At 38.8% G+C, this 26,673-nt stretch overlaps 1 protein-coding gene across 3 annotated transcripts in view; it reads right to left on the reverse strand.

The window, feature by feature from the left end:
- Window positions 1-15,757, reverse strand: part of MED18 (mediator complex subunit 18) — a 75,062-nt gene extending 59,305 nt beyond the window's left edge. Inside the window, exons 1-2 of one of the 3 annotated variants that reach the window (XM_067144455.2) lie at window positions 15,629-15,757; window positions 2,879-3,089 (exon numbers count right to left, since the gene is read on the reverse strand). In XM_067144455.2, coding sequence (XP_067000556.1) covers window positions 2,879-3,080 — 202 coding nt within the window. In that variant the 5' untranslated portion in view covers window positions 3,081-3,089; window positions 15,629-15,757. Of the gene's footprint in view, window positions 1-2,878; window positions 3,090-15,359; window positions 15,542-15,628 lie in introns of those variants that run through there. The other 2 variants (XM_067144454.2, XM_067144456.2) reach the window with 2 other exon arrangements.
- Window positions 15,758-26,673: the final 10,916 nt, after the last annotated feature.

Genomic DNA, 26,673 nt, shown 5'->3' on the forward strand with positions numbered 1-26,673 from the left:
AAATTCCTAGGCACTCCAATACTTCCCAATAAACTGGGTATCTTTCTAATCATTTGCATTTTCGTCTTCAGCTTTAAGAAATCAAATTGCACTTACAATCACTGCAATCTCTCCTTCTTTTCTCTAAGGCATTTTGGCCCCAAATGGGAACAACAAATATCAATGAAAAATGTCTGTGCTTTAGATGAATTCCCACCGATTCAGAGCGGGATAAAAATAAACCAAGTGCGGCAATGAAGCAACACTCCACTCTCAACACACCCCAATATGTCGCTATTTGAGACTGCTACATTTCCTGCACAAATATTAACCAGTATAAAATTTATGGATACGTCTAGGTTTTCTATAAATATTAATTACGAAAACAGTAACTGAGTGCTCGTAACAGTGTTAACCACAGCTATGTCCAACTTTGCAGAACTGAAAAACCCATTACAAATTAAATTGATAACAGCTTAGCTATAGCGATACTTAGTAAGTTTGAAATGTTTGGGACACTTAAGGCTATGACACATTAACATTTTATTATGTTCGGATGACACAGTTTGAAGTTATGTAATTTTAAAATCCAGGTTTGTGTGCAGAATGCCAAAACACATTTGTTATTTTTCATTCAGAATACAACTGCAGAAATACACAAGACAAAAATAGTTGTATACAATAGTTAAATGCATAAAGAATGGAACTACAACTTGGTGCAATTAGGTTTGAGATTGGTGAACCTATGTATTTTTTATAGAAGTATCCATACTTTCAAAGCAAACAGTAGGTTTACTAGACGTCAGAGTAAACTGAATCTCCCTTGGGTGCCTGTGGCTGTGTTTTAATGAATTTTTTTGAGTAAACACAAATGTGTCTCCAGAGATCTTTTATATGCCAACATCATATGACAAAGAATGCCGAATGGACATTTTCCCACCCTTCAAAAATCCAACTACAGCTGCTGGGTTTGAACCAATAATCTTAGAAGTGGTGATGGTGGTCATTGTTTTAAGAGATAGTTCAGCTGGGCAGCCATCCTCTACACTATCTTAAAATTTGAAAGCAGACAGTAGCACTGATTCACAAAGGGAACTGAAATCAATAAAGGAAAAAGAAAATAGACAAAGCATAGGAAGTACAACGCAAGAAACTTTTACAAAAACTACTAAAAGACCAGCAAAAATCACACCAAAAATTTTCACATTCCACCACTCAGGCCCACAAGTTAACAGCCATTGGAAAAACCAACCGTCAAAATTAATTTTCAATTTCATAAGACCGATCCCATCAGGAGACAAGAAGAGAGAAAATCTATCGTTAGCAAATACATCAATATTACTTATAACCAACCCTTCCATAAGCTTAAAAATAGGATTATACTCCACACTGCTTTACTTCTAAATCGACATTTTGGCCAATTTTGGCTCTGTCTGGTGGTTATGTGCTGAAACACAAACATCCAACCAATCCCAAGCTGCCATTCACATCGACTAATATCGGCAGAGTGCTATCTCGAAACCTAGTGCCAACTAATATTTACACTCGCCAAGATGTTTTGCATTTTTCTTTAGTAATTTGTATTTTTCATATTAGTCTTTATCTCTCTAGTATAGTAGAGTATAGCGTAGTTTACAGTGTAGCATAGCGTAAGTCAGTACACTACAGGTTTAGTAGTTCAGGGTATAAAAATGCCTGTAGTCCGTGTATTGATTAGTGTACTTAGTTCTTGCGTATTTAGCATGTCACAGTGTAGTTCGGGAAAGACAAGTGGCAAGAAAGTGATTCTGAGATCAGTACAATGTTCGCTTTGTAGGCCATAACCTCCCGTACCAGCCATTAGCAGTGAGTGATGTGTTATTTCCTCATTCTTAATAATGTATTCTTTTTCTAGTGTCAGATGTTGTTAGTATATGTAGTTTTTGTGAATTTGTTTCCAATCCTGATTCATTAGCTTTTCTAACTACGGTATTACATTTTACAAGGGCTGTTTACCGTAGCCATATTGCATCAGAGGTAAAGCGATGCTCATGTGTTTTGCAAAACATCAATTTAGAAGTAAAGCCATGCGGAGTATAGTGAATTTCGTAATTTTTCATCGCATCCAGAACTTCACAATCCACCACCACACAAACATGCAACTGTGAATACATCCCTCCAAATAGGACTGGAGTCAGGAAAGACATCTGGCAGTAAAACAGTGTCAAGTCCATATGTTCACCAACAGTTGCCACCAGCAACCCCACCACATGTGATAAAAGTAGTGGAAGAAGACAGTACTTTGAAAGGAACAGGACTAGTCACTATTAGAAATTTTTACAGTGATGATAATAAGCATTAAGATCACTGTGCAATCTAACCGAATGCTAACCTAACCCTGTCACTAACAACCAGAACCTACCAATCACTAGCAGAAATTTTGCTACAAATGGAAATTTAACCATCACTATCAGTTTAGTAATACTGTCACTAAAAGTAACCTAACAAATCCCATCAGTAACTCTGACAATGACAGTAGCAAGTGTAAAGTATGCTGCATCTAACCAAACTCTGCCATTAACAGTGCATTCTGGTAAACCAGAACGTAAACAGTCACTAGCAACCACAGAAGGTCATGGTGGAGGGTTTGCTTCCTGGAGGTATCATGACTAACAGTAATATACATCCACACCGTATTAGTGCACGATGCATTCGTTATATTGCCAGCAATGTAAAAACCATCAGCCATCAGCATGTCGAGTGGAGAACAATCAAGTGAGGAAAGAAGACATGACGCCAATGTTGTTACAACGATAATTACCAGAGACAGACTGTCAGCAGCCCTGACTACCTGTGTCGGTGCAACATAAAGCAAATTGTAAGAAAAAAAATATTAAAAAACACCATTCATAATACTTACTGATACTGAAGCACATCTCATGTTCATGAAAGGTCTCTGGTCCGGAGTCAACATTATCGCACAGTCCTCTTAATCTGTGTAGCAGAACTTCTACTGCAGAATCTAAAACGCTTCCTTGTAACAGATATTCCTGGTTTGGAATTATGTTGTTCTTAAGAGCAATGGATAAGCTATCCATCGCTGTACTGACTGGTTGCGACATATTTTCCACCTGTAAAGGAAACGTATCATGCCATCAGTCCTGTGATTAACAATGATGAGAGAGACTGCAACTTATAAACTAGCAATTTTCACAAATAATAGGAGAGCTTGCCACAAATATTCCAATATAATTAGAAAGTTTCTAATCCAACTCCTGGGCTAAATAGCCAGCGTGGTGGCCTTCAGTTCACAGAGCCCTGGGTTTGATTCCCAGCTGGCAAAGAGATTGTAAACAGTTTTGGTTAATTACTTAACTTGAAACCTGGCTGTTTGTAATCAAAATACTGCATATACCTTCATTTACACACTACTAACCATCACAGAACATGCAATAGTGTTGTTTGTTTGAACTGTTATGCAACAATTTATAGAAAGAGAAAATTAATAACCTTTCAAGGGTCTTCTACAGAAGATGGGACAATATTTACATTGTTGGTTTTATAATTATCTGATCATAGGGTTGACATCAGTAAATGCATCAGGCTGTAAAAATAGGCTTAATCCACATAGGTGCTTACCGCAGATAACCGAGTTAATACCAGAAAAGAAAAAGAAGAAATTACTAAGTTTCTAATAAGTCTGAAGTAGAGACTACAAGATTCTTTCAACCCAATTAAAAGTATTATGTCCAATGAGAGGTATGATTTGGGAAGTGGTGATTCACTATGGGTCTATTGCATACTAAGACTAATATTTCCAACATTTTAAGAGATCTAACATCCAGATTATCTGAGAATAACCAAGCTACAAACAGCTCATAAAATGGTACACTTCCTGGCATAAAAACCGAGAGGACTTTTCTATGGAAGAATAAGTGTCAAACTTTGTATCATACCTGCCAACTTTACAAAACCAAAAATCAAGAGATTTGGATGTGAAAATCAGGAAAAATCAGGAGGAATCAGGAGATACAATTGGTCAAAACCGCGATACAGGATTACTATGGTATATTATAATACTTATTGTCTGAAAACACGACTGTTGCTATACGACACTACAAGGTTAAAAATTACACATTTCTAGTCCCTCACAGGAAGTACGCGAGCGAGATGATAGGTATCTGATAAGTAGAGCCCGGATTTCCATGCATTACCATTATCTCAAGATATGCATGCATTCCTGCACTATTGTATGGCAAAACATGCACAATAAAACTGGAAAATATGCACTATCAAAATTCAGTTTCTTTTGGAACATTGTACAACTACCGTAATTTCTCCCATTCGCCTTAATTTAAGCTCATCCATTTATTCGCATAAACTTAAACACAGAAAATGATCTTTCTACGTCACAAGAAGTGACAGGTGCACACTTAAATGAAAACATTTGGGACAAATTGAAGTCAAATTATGCGTCTTTTGCATTTTTACCACAATCCATCTTATATAAGCCTGATAAATTCAAAGTCAGGATTTGAACGCGGACCACTTTGTTTGACCTAAAGTATCTCCAGCTGACACAGCTACTTCTTTGTGCGATGATTGCAAACACTTTTGAATGTCCTCAATAACTGGTAACGATTGCCTGCTGTGATTACAAAGAAGTGTGGGGAGTGAGAGTTCCGGGTAGGAAATTCCAGGATAACAACGGAAGATTCAGTGCAAAACCAATGTTTGTAAGCTGCTATCTCAGTAATGCAGCGTCACAGATGTGTGATACAAGAGATACAACAAATGAGCTGTCAATGAGTAATGAATTTGAGGTTCAATTCATAGCAATGTACAGTATATAACTGGGACACCTTATTCCTAAGAATTATAGAGATCGAAGTGGGGACTTCAATGTTTACTCAAGCAACAGATAAAGTGTTTAGTTAATTAGATTATAGGACCTCTGCCGTATGTACAAACTCTGGTTGTCAGATGGATGCCAGGAATACATTCTCTCCATCTCTCAGTAATAGACATACTGTATAAAATGGAAAGATGATCCCAAATTCTGCACACCAGCATTCATAAAATGCTCTATCATACAAGTTAACATTATAGATGCACCAAAGTCAGAAGAAAAGTAATTTCGCTATTAAATCCAAAATCTTCAAAATATGCATTATGCATGAATTTTCTCCTAAAAAGGCCAAAACATGCAAATATGCACGGAAAAAGTACGGTTATTTGGAACCATTAAGCCATAAAACGAATATTTGCTAAGTTTGAGAAGTGTAACAAGCTTACTTAAAAACATGCATTTGCATGAAAATCCGGGCTCTACAGTACTGATAAGTCTTCCAATAATAGTATGAACTCATGCTCCACATGTGTGAATCAGTCATAAATTTACTGTAGATGCCATTACTTAGTGCATAGAACATATTGCATCATGTGCCCGCGCGATTATGCAAATCGCAATACTATTTTCTTTCAAATAACAAATTAAAATTTGCCAGAATTGTCTCCAAACGACTCCTAAAAATCGCTAGAAAAATCACTAGTCACTATCTTTGAAATTCTGTCACTAATTTATTTAAAAACTCCAAACCTAGCGACTAGACTCTAGAATCGACTAGACTGATGTGAACGAACATGAACATAGCACGCGAGAACAAGAGATTGACAATCTAAATATGCGTCGTGATATACAGGTTTCAATAAACATTGCACATTCGCGCGCATTTCTCATATTAATAAATGTCTATATTTAATTTTAAAGCGGCAATGAGCAAAGGACTTCCGGCCACTTGCGTACAATGCTGAAATGGCGGGATTTGAAAAAAAGTTTGAAATTCACAAAAAATAAGCTAAAATCGGGAGAAATAATAGAATAATCGGGAGGAGGGAAACTGTCGAAAATCGTGAGTCTCACGCCTAAATCGGGAAAGTTGGCAGGTATGTTGTATACACTGTCCTGTACTTCGGTCTTTAATAATAAAATATTTTGTCTTACTCTTCAGTAAACATTTGTCCAATAGACTCAGGATCTACGTTAGGAAAGTGATAAGCTGTATTTAGGACAACCTTAATGTTAAGAAGATGCTTCAACTATGGGGGAATAACACACCATTCTCATGGGCTTACCAGGGGAGTGTGACAGGCTTCAGCAGCTGGCACATTTCCTATCCTCGCCGCTAGATGGGGGCTTCATTCATTCCATTCCTGACCCGGACGAATGACTAGAAACAGGCTGTGGATTTTTTTTCTCATGGGCTTAAAATTCTTGAGAAAACCTTAGAGAACAGAATGTGAATCATCATAGAGCCACAGTTAGAACAAACAGTATGGCTTCAGGCCAAACAGGTGCACGAAGACCTAATCTTCAGCGTCCATATGTTAATGGAGAAATATTGGGGAAAAAAGCAAAGATCTTCCTTGAGAAGGCATATGACAGCATTGCAAGAGAGAAGATATGGGAATGCCTGAGGAAAGGGAAAAGGAAAGTTCAGATGCTGTATGAGCAGTGTACCAGCTGAGTGCGATTGGCTGACGGAAATTCATCCTGATTCCAGACCGAAAGTGGAGTCCAACAAGGCAGTGCAATGTCCCCATTATTATCATCATCATGGATGGCATAATGAAAATCCAGAAAATCTCCAGTGAACTAAACACAATGGCTTTTGCTGATGATGTTACAATCTAGGGAGAAACGAGGAACAAGTACAGTTGAGACTGAAGACTCAATGAATGGAAGGTTAAATTCCAGGAAGTCAATCTCAAGATGAGTGAACCCAAAACAGTGGTGATGGCAATAAACAGAGAGGGACAACCAGCAAACAACATGCTAGAGATCAGGCCAGCTAGGAAGACATCTGGTCGCGCATGCACTCTTTGGACGATCCAGCGTAGCGCATCCCCTCCTAACAGAGCAACTGCTACAAGGACAGTTCAGTGCAGCTGCTTTGTAATTTCTCATTGTGTAGTAACTGATTAGTGGTGGTGTACGTTAGGCCTATCTGTGACAGTATGGAAGGCGTTAAAAGTAGCCTGCATCGTAAGGTGCTAAAGAGTTAGACTCGTGCAGCAATCTCGAATGTTATAGACTTTATGGAAAGGGAGGCAGTGGAAGAAAAGTTAGCGACAGATTGTAAGAAAGTGCAGGAAAGAGTAGCAGCAGCTGTTGGAGTGTCAGAAAGTTCTGTGGCATGGATTAAGAGCGATAAACAAAAAGCGATAGAATTAGGAAAACCTATGGACGGCCAGTTTGAAACACCTAACAAAAAAAAAAAAAATGCGCACAAAGAATGTTACTGGACTGGATGACTTTGACGAAGGTGCCGTACGTCGTATTGTTAACAACTTTTATTTAGTTGAAAAATGTTTACCTACAGTTTCATAAATTCGTGCAAAGTTAGAGAAAGACATAAAGTTCAAAGGATCCAATACTAGTGTCAAGCGAATCCTTCGATAATTAGGATATCGTTGAAAAAAAAAAAAAAAACTAACACTAATAAGCGCATCCTAATGGAAAAGCATGATATAAAATACAAAAGATTTGTTTATTTGAAAAAAATTGCCCTGTATCATGCGGAGGATAAGCCTATAGTGTACACGGATGAAACCTATATACATACGTCCCATGTATCCAGCAAAGGCTGGTCTGATGATTCAATATCCGGTATATCAGCACCCATGTCAAAAGGAAAAAGACTTATAGTTGTACATGCTGGCGGGGAAATGGACTACTTCGAGAACTGTCTGCTAATCTGGAAGTCTGGCAGCAAGAATGGCGACTACCACGATGACATGAATAGTGATAATTTTTTTAAGTGGGTGAAAGATTTGCTTATTCCTAATCTTCCATCTCGCAGTTTTCTCGTGATTGACAACGCGTCATATCACAACAAGGAAGTAGATCGTGCTCCAACCTCCAGTTCACGGAAAGTGACGATCTCCTGGCTAGTGAATAGGAACATTCCACACCGTGATACGATGTACAAACACGAGCTTTATGAGCTTATCAAATTGCACAAACTGGCACACAAAACCTACATCCTAGATGAACTCATGGAGCATTACGGGCACTCGGTCCTTCGACTGCCCCCATATCACCCTGAATTAAACAGTATTAAAATAATATGGGCAGAAGTGAAGAACTGGGTAGCATCTCACGTCACCTTCACTATTAACAACGTAGAGAAACTCGCTAGACAGAAATTCGCTTTTAATGTAGATTCGTTTTGGAACCTTATATTTTCTTCATTAGTTATTACTTTAGCTGTTTGACCGAACAGTAAATTTTCTGTAATTTTTTAATTCTACCAAGTCCTTCAGTTTATTTCAACCAGTTCGGTTTTGTTTTGCGGTTACGGAAGAAGTCAAAGATTTGTTCGGGTAATCTATTAGAGTTCATTCTGAGGAGAAGATGACCGTAAAAATTATCCTCCTTTTTCGCACAGTATCTGAGAGTTTTTCAATTTTCTTATAGTGTGTTTCATTCTTGACGTATGTTATCTTATTATTATTATTATTATTATTATTATTATCACTGACTTATTTTACATGATGTGGCTCAGGTTATGAAGCCTACTGTTATAGAAAACCATATTCTACACTGTGCATCTAAATCGTCGTAAAGTTAATTTTATATTGAATTTTTTTTTTTTTTTTTTTTTTTTTTTGCTATTTGCTTTACGTCGCGCCGACACAGATAGGTCTTATGGCGACGATGGGACAGGAAATGGCTAGGAGTGGGATGGAAGCGGCCGTGGCCTTAATTAAGGTACAGCCCCAGCATTTGCCTGGTGTGAAAATGGGGAAACCACGGAAAACCACTTTCAGGGCTGCCGATAGTGGGGTTCGAACCTACTATCTCCCGAATACAGGATACTGGCCGCAATTAAGCGACTGCAGCTATCGAGCTCGGTAAATATAATTTAATATAACGAGTACGCATATTGATACACGGAAATGATTTTCACAGCTACTATAATAAGAGGTTAAATTATGTTCTAACTCCTTACATCTATCTATCATCTGTAGCACTTGCAAATAAATTCATTTCGGCTAGGTATGTCTGTAATTTACAGCTGGAAGAGAATTCCACTAACTAAAAATCTGCAAAGTGTTACACGTCAGTTATAACAAATATTTCGGGTCAACTGTACGTCGCCACAACACAGAGCGAGAAGGGGAAGTCAGCGTTCTCGCTCCCAAGGCTCTGCGTTCTCACTCGCACACTTCCCCTCACCAGGTGTCTTCCTAGCTGGCCCAATTTCTAGGAAGCCATCCACTAGAAAGTGTGGAAAACTTTACATACCTCAGCAGTGTAATACCTCGAGCTACACTAGCCACAAAGGAGGTGGCAAATAAAGTCCACGAGAGCTCTCACTTTTACCTCCTATGCCGGAACAATTTCGCCAAAGCTACCTTGTGTCTATCTTCAAACATAAAAGAGAATGCGGGAACTATAGAGGCATTCAACTCACCTCACACACTAAAAATTTGGGAACATATCATTGCCAATCGCATCAAGAAAATGCGGCTTCACAAGTGGAGTCTCAACTAGTGATGCGATTTAAACTCTGTGTGTATTGATAGAGAAACATGTTCCTAGGGAAATAATTTGAACTGCACTGCGACACCAAAATGTTCCCAAGGAGCATGCGAGGCTGATCCAGGACATGTACGTCCGTTCTTCTGCAAAGGTGAAATCTAGTTCTGGTATCTCTGGGAGTTTCCCTGTTGAGCTTGGTGTTCATCAAGGTTCAACTTTGATCCAATCTTACTCAATATAGTTATTAACTACCTCACAGAACTATTACCATGGACCCTTCTATACGCAGACGACATCGTCCTAGTTGGTGAAACACACAAAGAAGTCAAGGCAGCCTTAGAACTTTGGAGACAAATGGAGTCAGAATAAGTTGTAAGAAGACAGAGTATAATGTGTAATGGCGTCTTCGACAGTCGTTATATATTTCCTATAAGCTACTTTAATATCTGCCTTAATTTTGCTTCCAAGTTGCTTAAATTTCATATCACTACATTGGGAGATGCCTTTACGCTTTCTATGGAAATCTTTCTGTTTTAGGTCCCTAATAATTTCTCTTGTGAACCAGGAGGGGTATTTATTAAGGCCCTTTGAATTAGACACTGGAACGTTTCTTCGCAATACCGTGTACAGTTTACTGTAGAAAGTATTTACTGCCGAATTTATTTCCGTGCTGTTGTATAGCTCATTCCAGTCAGTGTCCCTTCAATCTGTGTACAGCTGCTCAAATTTAGCTTTCCTAAAATTAAGTCTTGTTTCCATTTTTAGCCTGAAATTCTCTTGAACACTTTTTAGCAGTAAATTTAATTTTAAAGAAGGGTGGTGTTTATCTTCCAGTAAGAGAGGGAATGTATCCCTGGAAACTTCTAATTGCGTATAGTTGGTAAGAATTAAGTCAAGAGTTTTCCCAGTGCAATTTTGCACACTATTTTGAGATGTTAGTTCGAAAAGGTTCATAAATTTTTTTATCTGACATTGACTGTTACCATCATAGGGACCGAGGACTGTACTTATCATGGGAATGTTAAAGTCCCCTGCTGTGATCATGTTATTATTGTAAATTTCATAATGGGCTCCCAACCACTCTATCACTTCCTGGTATGACTCAAGATTTGAGGTTTGGGGGGGATGTAGACGGCACAAACAAAACGTTTCCCTGTAGTTCTAATTTTAACAGCAAGGCCTCTGCCCTCCGTACAAAGCCTTTGGCCTTCAGGACCTTAATGCTTTCCTTCACTGCTATGAGCACTCCACCCCCTCTCCTGCTGTTACCTCTGTCTTGTCTGTACACTCGGTATCCAGTGCTCCAGACCTCACTGTCATATATACCATCCTCAAGCCATGTTTCACCTAATATACACATATCTATATTATTAGATAATAAACTTTCATTAAAGAGTCTTATTTTGGTTCTCATTTCTCACACATTCTGATAGTAAATATCAATTTTAGCTCACCCTCTACAGTTTTTCAAGGTCCTCGATACAATTAATAATCACTACTGGTAAACCCTGACTTTCTCGCATTCCATTTCTTACCCATAGGAAAACGTACTGTTTCTCCCTCCTCTTCTGACGGGCAGCAGCTGGAAGCTTCCTCTTCTCCGAAACCAGGCTTTTGTTCATGTACACAATGGAGTCCCCAGGGAGTCCAATATGATTAGTAGAGAGGTTCCTCTTCACCCGGCGATGTTCGATGAATTTCTCCTTGTTGAAGCGCCGCACGAATTTCACCACAATCGCTCTATGCTCTTGGCTGGGTTGTTTAGGAAGTCGGTGGCACGTGTCAATCATCTCGTCCTTAACTACCACGTCCAGAGCTTTCCCAATCTGCTTTACAGTTTCTAGCACGTTTTCATTCGCGCACTCAGGAACACCCTGTATTTCAAGAGTGTTCCTTCTGGAATACTGTTCTCCCTCTAAAACACGGTTCTCCAGAGCCTTCACTTTGGCACACAGATTGATATTCTCCTGCATTAAAAATTCAATTTTAGCCAAACACTGAGCTATATCACTCTGCTGTTTTCTCAGAAGGCTGGCGTTATCATCAAGTTTAGTGTGACACACTTCTAATGAATTGCCTAGGTCTATTTCCCTCTAGCCCTGTACCTTCTTCATTTCCTTCATTCCTTCCCTAAACTTGTTAATAAGTTCGATCGCATGAAAAATTGATGGAGATGTTTCTTTGTTACAATGTTTAAATGATTCATCACTCCTTCCATCAACACTGAAGCACTTCACATGGTACCAGTTTTTACACATTTCGCACTGTACTTTGGCACACGATATCACCTTTATACAAAGGTCAACTGACATTGTGACTAGTAACGTCACACATGACCTCAAGTTTTAAAACATGGCAGAGACTTAATCAAAAATCAACATTTAAATGTTTTCATTTTCATTGTTTTACACTGACTACCAAGATCTCTTCTTGTTATAGAGGGCCTTTGCCTTCAAGCACAATCAGTTCTTGTATTTTATCTAATTATTGATCTTTAAGTGTAAAGGGTTATGTACTGTATTTTATATTGTGAATATTTCTTGTATATATACCATATTCCAAGATCGGCTGATGATGATGTCTAATAACGTCAAAACAGGTATCAAGTAACCGAATGGAAATGTTGTAATTCAAACTGAAAAACATTTATTTTGTATTGAAAAGGTGGGCCTTTTGCAATTTATATTGCTTTTTATTATCTTTATTCATAACTTTACACAGCAAACCATGGAACTAATGAAAGAATCAAAACAAACTCAGTTGGAAATAGAGAAGGGAAGGAGGCACTCAAGGTCAGAGTCCACACATTCTCTTACTCATCCCGTTGTCGTAACATAACATAAACAATGTTCCTTCAATTCCTTTTTACCGAAAATATTTTTTTGGTTGTTTCGGTTAAACAGTATTTTGGCTGAAAGTGTTCTGTATACCAAAGGTTCTACAGTAAGTAAGAATGTCCCTAGCAAGCATAAAGAGACCTTTCTGCTACTTGATGCATTGCTATATTTACATACTTTTCTATGCTTTTCCCCTCTTTTCTAAATATGCAAATACGATACAGAAATGCCACCAAGAAAGGACAATACTTCCCACCGAGTTAGGAATTTATTGTAGGTAAATTTGCTGTGCAGTAAAAAAATAAACTTTCAACCGAGTGAGTGGCTGCGCGGTTTGGGTTACATAGCTATCAGCTTGCATTCGGGAGATAGTGGGTTCGACTCCTCTGTCTGCAACCATCAAAATGGTTTTCTGCGGTTTTGCAGTTTCACACCAGGCTAACTGTTGGGCTGTACCTTAATCAAGGCCACCGTTGATTACCTCACAGTCCTAATCCTTTCCCATCACCGCCATAAGACCTATCTGCGTCCGTGCAATGTAAAGCATATTTATGTACTACTCGTGCAACTTTTAGTGATAGATGGATACCCCGTGCTGAATCAGTCGACCTCGGTTATCTTCGAGATTCGTACTGGCAACCTTTGAAACACAAACTATGAATCCCTGTGCAACATCTGGCGTACACTTTACGTACTAGTACTGTTGTTGTTCACACAGCAAAGCCGAACTATAGAATTCATGCTAGGAACAAGATTCGCATTGAGAAATGTTATGTTATATAATGTGTGTGACACAGTTGTTGACTTCAGATAATAAAGGTTTAGAAAATTCATATTGATCGATCCTATTATCAATTCAATTCATATTTCATTTCCATTCAGTTGGCAGTATTACCAGAACTGAGATAGCTCCCTCCTTACTTCTCACACCCGTGCAAAGAACTATCACTGAAAGTTGTGCGTGGAGTACTATGATTACAATTATATAAATACAGCTACAGGACTGGTTGATTGGGGTTACTTGTGTGCTATAAACCGACTGTGTTACATTTTCTGTAGTTTATTAACTATGAAAGGCAGATCAACAGAAGCAATAAAAGCAATACATAATATAAGGAACATTCAACAGCTATAAGAAGAAACAGTTTTGACATTTTACACAAATTCTGACATATGGACTTTAAATTCTCAGGCTCAATTTATTTGTGAAAAACCTAAATACTATAGAGGTTAAAACTAGCTAACTAAAAACTGTTCTTGGCCTATCAAAATATATGCTCTCAACATTGGCCCATGAATTAACAAGGGAATCCCTATTCGAAGACCTCAAAATAAGGTACAATCAGCCATCTACTGTCAACTCACTCAAAGTGCTTGAAGAAAGGCAACAAAAAAGTGAAATCTGTAGTGAATTTTAAGCAACAGATGCTATGTTAATGACAGATTAGAATGGATTGAATGAACTATGACTTAAGACATAGTACTGTCACATACTTCACTGTACATGGTTCCCCCCTATGCAAGACCAAATATTTTTATGATCCAAATATAGAATGTATTAGTAAATTATACAAGAAATACCAAGACCGGTATCAGGTCAAGAACTGCAAATTATGAGTGGAATCGCTGTTCAAGTTTTGTACCTCTGATTACCTTAAGCTTGTATAGTAGGATATTTACTGGCCACAGGTTGTGTTCATTAAATTAATAACTGGTGTACTGCATCAGACGACTAAAATATGTAACTTAATAGCCTATAAATATTTAATTTTTGCACACTAATTTTTATGTTTTATTAATGGTATCCCAGGAAAACAGAGCAACTTCACAGGTACTTGAACAGCACATCTGTGCATTTGAATGGAAAATGTTAAGGACTGTACCAACGGTTTAAGAAAACCGATATTGTGAGGTTGATCACAAGAAAAAAACTGCAGTGGCTAGGACATGTTTTTAGATCAGAGGGTACCCATCCCAAACGTATATTTATTCATCAACTGACTGGAAGACGTCCTAGACGTCCACGGATAAGGTGGAAAGATAAAGAGTACTGTTGACATTGGGCCAAAATCTGTGAAAAATACTTGCATGATGTGAATGACCAAACAGTGGATATCTTTTCATGATTGAACTTGCACTTTGCTAGCTTTTGTAAGTTTTATCCTCTTCCAGGGCCTTTAATGGCCTGTTTAAGTGATGATTCTTTAGCAATGTAGCCCCCCGCCTCTCTTCACACAAATCTAGCTATAAGCCCACTACTTACTGATGATAATCAGCATAGAGCGCTTCTAACAACAGAAAAGGGTACTATAAATTTATACATCTAAATATCAAACAATATTAGTTTACCTGCTAAATTACAAGCAAAACAGTGGTAGTTGTAGGGGGTGGGATTTTTGGCCCTCAACCCACACTTCTGATGCCCATAAATAAAAAATTACTCAAGTGCAAGCCTTTTTACACTGTGAGAGAGAGAGAGAGAAAGGTGTGTGTGTGTGTGTGTGTGTGCGTGCGCGCAATTATTTGCATTTACGATTATAACCAATGTCAGGGTCAGAACTGAACCGAACCGAGGATCTGCAGGATCACACCTAAATGGTTACCGAACGGTAGGCCTACTATCACTGACAAACTGCACTTTAATTTAAAAAGAATTACTGTGAATACAAGTCTCTGTTGTCTTCGTATTGTCCTTCAGTGGAAGGTTATAATGTTCTGTGACAAGTTACACAATAACCTGACATAACGGGCAAGTTTAACCACGAGGAGTTGAAATTAAACAATAAAAATATTAAAGACAGTAAACCAGGGTGGTAAATGCAATCTCACTTCTGACAGATCATTATTTAATAGATGAATACTCTTCGGAAGTAATTACTATACATGCAATGTATCAAGAATTTCTTTCGGAATTAAATGAGCCGTTTTTAAACTAAATTATTAGAAGTAATGAAGAGCACAGCGATAGCGCAGGACAACCAAACACAACCCACTTTATTCTTTAACCAAATACTTACCATGACTGAAAATGGTAAGTTACACACAGTTAACTTGTTGCTAGGCCTATCGTATCAATCTGTTACTCGTAGTACATACCAACAACAAACGTAATCGCCCTGTAAAAAACCCTATTTGTAATACCGGTATTTATTCACAGAGTTACACCAAAGTGCGCCTGAGCAGATGACGCAGGAATAGAATAACAAGAACTCCCAGCTTACAACTTGAATAAGTTCCGACCGCCAAACATTCTTCCAATTCAAATGTCTGTCATTATTATCATTACCTCTTATGCACACAGCAGAAACGAGTAGAAATGTCTAATCGGGTATTCAAACCATAGATTAACAGTCAAAACGATGAGAAACCATGTTAGAAAACTAGGAAAACTAGTTTCGAACAGTCTTGAATATCTAAGAAAAAAAACTCTTTGAAATAATTACTCTTAGCAAATACAGTAGAGACAATACGCGACACCACGGCCGACTTGATGCGTCGCTCTAGCTAGCTCCTTACGAGGGATCCAGGCGGCCGTGGCGACACTTAGGGATTTAGCCTTGATAAAATGGGAGACAATTCGACGGTGGCGCTCATAGTGACTTGACCTGAAAAGTCGCGCTAAATTCAAATATCAATGGAAATGCATATACGAAAATGGATAAATAAATTATGTCTAGAAAGAAAGTGTTATTGAGATATTAACTTCGAAGTTGCTAAAGCAATTCTGGATAAATGAATGAAGAATTATTTAAAAGGTTATTATTTAAAGACTGAAATTAGACATATAAACAAGGTGTGAAATGGCTTGAGCTTTCATTTATGCATTACTCTTTTTTGCTTTAGCATTCCTGCCTGAACTTTTACGGTTATATTTGTATTTTTTCTCATTGAAAGAACATTTTATCATCACATTAAGACACTTGTCAATAAAAATATCACCACATTCCTTAAACACATGATGCAATGAATTAACATTTTTAAAAGCTGGACAATTTTCCTCTTAACATGAAGCCTACTAACAGAAAGAAAAACTATAAAATTAGCCTCAAAAATATTCAAAACTTCCCTATAAGCAATACATTAGGGTAAAGCAAATTTGCATCATCATACTGCTTCAACAAAATGTGTACATTTCTTAAGTCACCCATATTTTGTTCAGTGCTTGACAACACATTACAACAATCCAGGTTCAAATCACCTAAAAAACAATTTTAGACGCACCAAATAATACTAATTTTTTAAAAAAAGACATGTTACTTGTATAATACAATGGGTCAATGTTATCTAGCCATTTTTAATGTTTTTCCTGTAGAATAGGACTTGCTGTTAAAAACTGTGGTTTAAAATGGCAAATGCTTCGTAGAATCACTTACCAATTTTATATGAATTTCTTGTACATAAGCTACACCAAATCATAGACTTTTTCAATCATATACAAAATAATTTTAGACGTATTAAATAATACTGTATATTTTCAAAACAAGACATGTTATTTGTATAGTACAATAGGTCAATGTTATCTAGCTATTTTTAATGTTTTTCATTAGAATAGGACTTGCTGTTAAAAGTATGCCAAGCATACATTCTATACTGATTCTATAGCATATTTTTACTTTTTTGAATGTTCCTTGCTATTAAACTTTCAATGGCTGATGATGGCATAGTGGATTGCCAAACCGGTCCCAAAGTTGTATTTTACAATAAGTTAAATAAATATGTGATGTTCTAAACAGACCAATATGATAATGTATTGAATAGGTGGAACCTTTAGCTTTACCAAGCATTGTAAAATTCCAAATGGGGTAACTTGGAACACAACCAGCCACACGCATATGCTAAAAGAATTATGAAATTAATAATTTTCAGTATTTTAGAACGGAGGTGCGTAAACTATTTCTTGTGAGTGAATATGAGGATACCGTTCTTTTTTTTTATAAATTACACTTCCGGAGAGTTTTAAGATGACTAGTGAGCTTGCATTCGGGAGGTAGTGGGTGCGAAGCCCCTCTGTCGGAGGCCGTGAAGATGTTTTCCCGTGATTTCCCATTTTCACATCTGGCGGGTGCTGGTGCTGTATCTTAGTTGGGCCTACGGGCCTTTCCTTCCCACTCCTAGCTCTTTCCTACCCCATCGTTGCCATAATAAGACCTGTCTTTGTAGGTGCGACGTAAAGAGACTTCTAAAAATAAAGGTGACTATTGCTTTAGATGTTCAAGTGTATCATACATAATAATGTCACAGTACCTACTCAACAATTCAGGTTGATTTTGGAGAGTTGAAATTTATTTCCTTGTTTTACATAATGGGATGTAGTTAATGGTGATGTATAGTATTTCATGTAGAGATAATAACTTTTTTGTTAACATCTTATTTATTTTATTTCCTGACCGGAGATTCTTATGTGAATTATTTTATAGTGTATGTCTGTTTCAACCTGACGATTAATTCTCCCTTCATTGTTTTCCCACTGAAATTACAATTACAATTAGCTTACAACATAATTACGCGATAATAATTTGGTTTTAGGAAAGGTTATTCCACTGAAGCTCAACTTGTAGGATTTCAGCAAGATATAGCAGATATCTTGGATTTTGGAGGTCAAATGGACTGTATCGCAATTGACCTGTCTAAAGCATTTGATCGTGGGTTCGAGCCCCACTGTCGCCAGCCCTGAAGATGGTTTTCCGTGGTTTCCCATTTTCACACCAGGCAAATGCTGGGGCTGTACCTTAATTAGGCCACGGCCGCTTCCTTCCCAGTCCTAGCCCTTTCCTGACCCATCGTTGCCATAAGACCTATCTGTGTCGGTGCGACGTAAAGCCAATAGCAAAAAAAAAAAAAAAGCATTTGATAGGGTGGATCATGGGCGACTACTGGCAAAAATGAGTGCAATTGGACTAGACAAAAGAGTGACTGAATGGGTTGCTATATTTCTAGAAAATAGATCTCAGAGAATTAGAGTAAGTGAAGCTTTATCTGACCCTGTAATAATTAAGAGGGGAATTACTCAAGGCAATATTATCGGACCTTTAAGTTTTCTTGTATACCGTATATATAAATGATATGAGTAAAGGAGTGGAATTGGAGGTAAGGCTTTTTGTGGATGATGTTATTCTTTATAGAGTGATAAATAAGTTACAAGATTGTGAGCAACTGCAACGTGACCTCGAAAATGTTGTGAGATGGACAGCAGGCAATGGTATGTTGATAAACGGGGTTAAAAGTCAGGTTGTGAGTTTCACAAATAGGAAAAGTCCTCTCAGTTTTAATTACTGCGTTGATGGGGTGAAAGTTCCTTTTGGGGATCATTGTAAGTATCTAGGTGTTAATATAAGGATGATCTTCATTGGGGTAATCACATAAATGGGATTGTAAATAAAGGGTACAGATCTCTGCACATGGTTATGGGGGTGTTTAGGGGTTGTAGTAAGGATGTAAAGGAGAGGGGATATAAGTCTCTGAGTATGGTTCCAGTGTATGGGACCCTCACCAGGATTACCTGATTCAAGAACTGGAAAAAATCCAAAGAAAAGCAGCTCGATTTGTTCTGGGTGATTTCCGACAAAAGAGTAGTGTTAAAAAAAATGTTGCAAAGTTTGGGTTGGGAAGAATTGAGAGAAAGAAGAAAAGCTGTTCGACTAAGTGGTATGTCTAAAATATTATTATAATATCATAAGACCACCTGTTCAATACAATACATATTATAATAATATTATAATAATATTTGAGACATACGTCAACTTCAATACGGAACCAAAATGAGAATAGTTACTTGTAAGTGGTATGTTTCGAGCTGTCAGTGGAGTGATGGTGTGGGATGACATTAGTAGACGAATAAGTTTGAGTGGCGTTTATAAAAGTAGGAAAGATCATAATATGAAGATAAAGTTGGAATTCAAGAGGACAAACTGGGGCAAATATTCATTTATAGGAAGGGGAGTTAGGGATTGGAATAACTTACCAAGAGAGACGTTCAATAAATTTCCAATTTCTTTGAAATCATTTAGGAAAAGGCTAGGAAAGCAACAGATAGGGAATCTGCCACCTGGGCGACTGCCCTAAATGCAGATCAATATTGACTGATTGATATAATATGCGTATGCATTTTCTTGAAATAAATCAAAACCCACAGATCACACTTACAACACATCGCTATTGAAGGTTAACTGCAGCACTTTAAAATAAAATATGCGTATTATATTTTAAGCCAGTTAAAATATGGGTCGAGCAGGTCAGAAGATTATGAAGTACTATAAAAATCTCTTTGTCACTGGAAGAATATATGAATGGATGAAAACCATAACGGTATAAGTAGCATTTTGGTCATTCAGAGAAAAAGGCATTTAAACATAGTCACCATTCATATAAAGCATGCTATTTGTAGATACACCACACATCACTAGAGCGCAGAATATTACCGCTATCACTTGTATCTCTTTGCTGGTGAAAGAATTCATCCTCCCGGAGTTACATCCTGCACTTAATTCATTTTTTTAATGTCACTTATACCGTTATGGTTTTCATCCATTCATATATGCAAACACAATATTACTTACATTTTCTTGTCACGAGCGAAGCGAAGGAAAGACCGTGCATTCTTCTCTACTTCATAGTTACTGCAGCCAAACACAACACATACCTTTCCCCTCATATTGAGAGGAGATATCAAGGAATGACACATGCTACTATTTAATTGTGTCAACTCACTGAAAATGCATAAATAACACCAAAAACTTCACACACAAATACACGTGCTCTTATGACAGAATCAGTAGTTCTCAAGTCAATCCGCTAGAGAGAGCTCTAATAGCTGTCCATCGATATCTCGCCGAGTGTTGCGTATTGTCTCTACTGTATTTGCTCTTAGGTAGAGATGGGGGTAATCGAATGCAAAATAATCGCTTATTCGATTATTTAATTGTAATCGATTATTCTTTCGATTCGATACCTTCGGGGGTACCAGGGGAACCTGTCAACCCAAGGATCATGTAAGAGAAATTGTCAACCCTTAGAGGGCGCGTCCCCAGGTGGCGGATAGGGGGCCTACAGAAATGTGGGCTGGTGAAGATACCTCGGAAATGAACCTGCGGACCAACAGGCCGCCCTACTCCCGGGGCTTTATAATAATGGGACACCCTACCACCATGGGTCATAAATATGGAGGGCCCCATCTCAGGGTTATGAGTGAAGTCCACAACGGTAGCAACAACAGTGCAGAAGCTGGAAGCCAGAACATGCGGCTGGTGGAAGTGGCATCCTAGTACTCAGGAATAAAAAGAGTAAACGGTATTTGTCCATAAATATGGGCATATACCAGAATTAGCGTCTGCTCTCCATGTTAGGAGTGGCTACGAAAGGTGTCTGCTCTCCATGTTAGGGGCGGCCTAAATTCCTACTGACCGAACTCGATAGCTGCAGTCGCTTAAGTGCGGCCAGTATCCAGTATTCGGGAGATAGTAGGTTCGAACCCCACTGTCGGCAGCTCTGAAAATGGTTTTCCGTGGTTTCCCATTTTCACACCAGGCAAATGCTGGGGCTGTACCTTAATTAAGGCCACGGTCGCTTCCTTCCCACTCCTAGCCCTTTCCTGTCCCATTGTCGCCATAAGACCTATCTGTGTCGGTGCCGACGCAAAAAAAGGTGACAAGACGGTCGGTAATGCTGTAGCAACCCATGAATCATGTCTACGTCAATTTTGTCGAATAATGCTAGGACATCACCCAGAAAGGACGCACGTCTGCCTCGCCTGACCGCCATGATAAATGGACAAGGGCTACTGGTTCAAGGGATGAACCAGCTAAAGAAGCTAGCTGAATGCAAACAACATTTACGCATCGCCATGCTCAAGATTGGGACTCTTGCTGGACGCAGTCGCGAACTAGCAGTGATGCTGAAAGAACGGAAAGTGGACATTATATGTGTACAAGAAACATATTGGAAAGACCAGAAATCTCATGACATCGGAGATTGCTATAAACTGATCTACCATGGTAGATCCAACAGGAATGGTGTTGCCATCACCGTCTGCGCCAGCCTGTGAGATCGAGTTGCTGAGGTTCAGCGCTATTCAGACTGCCTTATGTCAGTTACTATCGACACCCTATCTTCTCGACTCCGTGTCTTCTCTGCATATGCGCCACAATCTGGCTGTGGAGACCTAGAAAAGGAACAGTTTGGCAGGAGCTCCAAGACAATGTTTCAGCATGTCCTCAAGATGAGTTTCTACTTCACTGTGGTGATTTTAATGGGCATGTTGGTCACACCAAGTAAGGTTATAATTGCCATGGTGGTAATGGCTACGGTATCCGAAATGGTAGTACTCAAATTTTGAATTTTGACGAGACAAATGACATGGTTATTGGTAACACATTTTTCAAAAAGCGCATCAACCACCTCATTACCTACACTAGTGGTGACTATAGCAGCCAAATTGGCTTTATCCTTGTTCGACGCTGTGATCTCAGACTAGTATTAGATATGAAGGTCATAACATCTGACCGTGTAGCCCCTCAACATACGCTGCTCTCAGCAGACTTAAAGATCTGTAAACATCATAGACGCGGAGAGATAAATGCATCAAAAAAAAGATCAAGTGGTGAAAGCTTAAAGACCAAAAGGAGACCCTAACAGGCAGTGTACATTTTCCTCCCATCGACCTGAATGTGATTGACACGTGGACCACATTCTGCAAATCTGTCACTGCAATCGCCAAAACCTAGTTCCCGCTGTATTGACAAGCAAACTTGGTTATGGATGGCCCAAGTCCAAGAAAAGGTACATGAAAAGAAGAAGGCATATAAGTTATTGTAGAAACTGGGTTTCACAAAAGGCTCCAGAGAACAGGGAAAGATGTGTCATAGCCAAACGTGAGGCTAAGAAAGCTTTCGTTGAATCTAGGCACAGTCACTATAATGACATGTATGCAACACTGGATTCAAAGGAAGGAGAGAAAACTATCTTCCGTCTGGCCAAAGCTAGAACAAAGTCTGGACAGGATATTGAGCACTATGTGTGCATAACAGGTAAAGATGGTCAGCGATTACAAGACAAACAGGGCATCCTCAAACGTTGGCAAACAACACTCTGAAGAGATTTCTAACATCGAGTTCCCATATCCTCTTATTCCAGAAAGTAATCCAACAGCAGCTCCTATCTCACACATCACACCATAGAAAATCACTGACGCCATCAGGAGTATGAAGAACCAAAAAGCGCCAGGATTTGATGATCTTCCGGCAGACTTCTGGAAAGTGCAGGAGTTAAAAGAACCCGCGATCACCTGGCTGCTTTTTCAATGCCATAGTTGATTGGACTACAAGCATCACTGTGCCTATCTTTAAGCAAAAACGTGACCCATCAGAATGTGTAAATTACCGTCCAATTCGCCTCCTGTCGCAAACAGCGAAGAATTTTGAGAGAATCCTTGATCGACGACTGCGTGATATAGTCAGCATTAGTACCAACCAGTGCAGATTCATCAGGGCTGCTGGAACAAACGACGCCATCTTTGCTGCCAGAATACTCACTGAGAAGCATCGAGAGAAACAACGGCCACTGCATATTGCCTTCCTTGATCTTGAAAAGGCTTTTGACTGTGTTTACAATAGAGTAAAATAATATATTATTATTGGTCCACCTTTTCAATACAAAATGAAAATTACATAGGGACTAGTTTCGACCTAGTAATAGGTCATCATCAGCCTGAAGTAAGTTAAAGATCGAAGAAAACATAAACAATGTAAACACAAGTACAGTCTCTTTAAAGGTACATACCAAGTGGGAAGTTGAGTAGAGATATATTAAAAATAATAACTCATCCAAATTGACGAAGCACTGAGCGGAATTTATGTAAAGTTCGGTGCGCCGTATATTATAAAAGACCACTGTGCACTAAATGATGCAATAAAGAAGAATAGTAGGTTGAATGCTGGCTTCTTCTTAGCTGTTGTATAATCGAAGAAGATTACGTCGTGTTTTATAAGGTATTGATAGACGTCGATTATACAACAGCTAAGAAGAAGCCAGCATTCAACCTACTATTCTTCTTTATTGCATCATTTAGTGCACAGTGATCTTTTATAATATACGGCGCACCGAACTTTACATAAATTCCGCTCAGTGCTTCGTCAATTTGGATGAGTTATTATTTTTAATATATCTCTACTCAACTTCCCACTTGGTATGTACCTTTAAAGAGACTGTACTTGTGTTTACATTGTTTATGTTTTCTTCGATCTTTAACTTACTTCAGGCTGATGATGACCTATTACTAGGTCGAAACTAGTCCCTATGTAATTTTCATTTTGTATTGAAAAGGTGGACCAATAATAATATATTATTTTACTCTATTGTAATCACAGTTCAATACGGATCTATCATTATGAAACTTATTTCTTTTAATAATTTTGACTGTGTTCCACATCGTGTGATCTGGTATGCACTTCGTGACCATAGTGTACCAGAAATGCTTATCAATTGGATCAAGATGCTTTACACAGACACCACAAGTTGTGTATGTTGCGCTGTCGGCATCTCGGAAAGCTTCCCAGTGAAAGTTGGTGTATACCAAGGCTTCGCATTGTCCCCATTGCTCTTTGTTCTTGTGATGGACACAATAACACGGAACCTGCAGAGGAGTGTCCCTTGGACTATCTTACACGCAGATGATGTCGCACTTGCTGATACCACCAGAAGTGGATTGCAGCGTCAAGTTGAAGATTGGAACAGCTGTATCTCACAGTACAGTCTTAGACTGAACAAAAAGAAGACTGAATACCTGGAGACCATCCCAAGCAACGGCTTAATTCAAGTTGATGGACTGAACAAAAAGAAGACCGAATACCTGCAAGCAACGGCTTAATTCAAGTCGATAGAGAGACCTTAACGAAGATCGTAAGCTTCAGGTATGTAAGATCTCACCTATAGACTGAAGGTGGGATACGTGATGAAGTCCGAACTAGGATACAGGCAACATGGATGAGATGGAGGGAAGTCACCGGCGTACTCTGTGACAGAAGGATGCCACTACACCTGAAGTCCAAAATATACATGGTAGTACGTCCTGTTGCTTTATACGGTGTTGAATGTCGACCAGCTGACAAAGTTACAGAGCGCCAATTACACACCATGGAAATGAACATGCTCCGCTGGTCGATGGACATCACACCCCTGCATCATGTCAAAAACGACACCGTCCGCCAAAAATGGGCATTGTACCCATCACTGAGAAGGCACGGGAAAAAATGTCTCCAATGGTATGGTCACATCCTGCGTGCTGCACCTGGAACAGGAGCCAATTTCCCCCATACCTTTGAAATTAATGGGCAACGACCACGCGGATGTCCAAAGCAGTGCTGGCATGACACAGTGAATGCGGATATGAAGACTCTGGACTTAAGACCACTCGATGCCCAAGAACGTACAAAATGGCGAGCCAAACAGCGGACCCTGTACCAGCGGGAAAATGCTAGGAAGCAGAATAAGAAGACTCTTTCAATTCAATTATATTATTCATTTATTTGATTATTTTTGCGATTATTCATTTAAATTTCCATTCAATATTCGAATGATTGGGACAATTGAATAGTGCACGCTTTTGAAATAAATGAATGAAAAGTAATCCTAATGTCATCAATGAAATCAATCTCATCACAGGGTAGGACAAACGGTCCCTGATAAGCCTTGCGGAAATAATAAGAACTCATGCTCCACATGTAGGCCTACGAATGAATCATTGTCATTGACTCAAGATACCATTACTTAAATTCATAAGATTAATATATACAGTAGCACCACGTGTCTATGTGGTTATGCGAAGCGCAATGCTATAGTATTGACTACTTGACTCACCAAATGTATCAATTTATAAATTAAAATTTGTCAGAATTTTCTCTAAAATATGGCGAAGTCACCAGTCGGTTTGAAATTCTGTCGCTAAATTACTTCAAAAAGGCTCCAGATAGCTGCTCCTGCTGATGATAATGATGATGAAGATATTTTGTGATAGTAGTTCTTTCTGCAGCCAGGAAAATGTGGAAATGCCAATACAAATCAATAAGAGTTGAAAACAATTAAGGAAAAGGAGTACAACTGGGAAACAACCCTCTACTAATCAGAAGGAAAAAAAATGGAAGGTGTCCGACACTTTGAAAAATGAAAGTATCGGCCAAAGAAAGATGAGGACCACAAAGGGCGTGGAAATGAAAGACTTCCTAGGACTCGGAAACCTAATAACGTCGGGGTCAGAAAAGAACAAGAGTTGACAAAGGAAGGTCTGTTAGGATAGATGAATGTAACAGGTCTGGTACAAGTGGGTGGAGGCAATGCCTGGACTCAGCTAAGTTTCCCGGAGTCACCAAACCCCGCCAGCTCACTCAATCAATCACCACTGCTATGCATTTACGGCAGTTGCCCAGTTGCCTATCAGTTGTTTACCTAGTATTTTCTTAAATAATATAAGAGCCCCTCAGGCTCCTTTTATATCTTATGACAGGCAGGCGATACCGTGGATGTTATTCTAGCACCCCAACCTAGAGGGGGAAAATAATGGTTGTGAATGAGACAGAAGTTTATTATTATTATTATTATTATTATTATTATTATTATTATTATTATTATTATTATTATCAAAATGTCTGACTCGTTGGCTGAATGGTCAGCATACTGGCCTTCAGTTCAGAGTGTCCCAAGTTCGATTCCCAGCTGAGTTGGTGATTTTAATCGCTTCTGATTAATTCTTCTGGCTCGGGGACTGTGTTTTTGTGTAAGTCCCAACACTCTTCTCTTCATATTCAGACAACATACCACACTATCAACCACCGCAGAAACACGCAATAGTGATTACATCCCTCCATATAAGGTTGGCATCAGGAAGGGCATCCGACCGTAAAACAGGGCCAAATCCATATGTACGATGCAGTTCGCATCTGCGACCCCACAGGTGTGGGAAAAGCAGTAGGAAAAGAAGAATTTTCAAAATATTTTGCTGTGGTCTCAAAGCTAATATAATGTATTTTTTCCCTTTGATATAAATTTATAATAATGGCGTGTGACTTCCGGAGAGGCCTGGTGCAGGTCTTTTGAGTTGACGCCGTATAAGGAACCTGCATGTCTGTGAGGGTGAGGCCCTAAGAAGAAGTCTAATGCTGAAGTCGGCACAAGAACCCAGACCCCAAGCCATGGGAATTAACTAATGAAAAATAAAACCCCTGACCTGATCAGGAATCGAACCTGAGACCCCTTGGACCGAAGGTCAGTATGTCACCCATTTATGCATGGAGCCGGACGACATCAAATGAAAGTAGATATATTGCCTGCTGCTAGTTGTCCGAC

The sequence above is a fragment of the Anabrus simplex genome, chromosome 3 (genome assembly GCF_040414725.1).
Source record: "Anabrus simplex isolate iqAnaSimp1 chromosome 3, ASM4041472v1, whole genome shotgun sequence".
Classification (NCBI taxonomy): domain Eukaryota; kingdom Metazoa; phylum Arthropoda; class Insecta; order Orthoptera; family Tettigoniidae; genus Anabrus; species Anabrus simplex.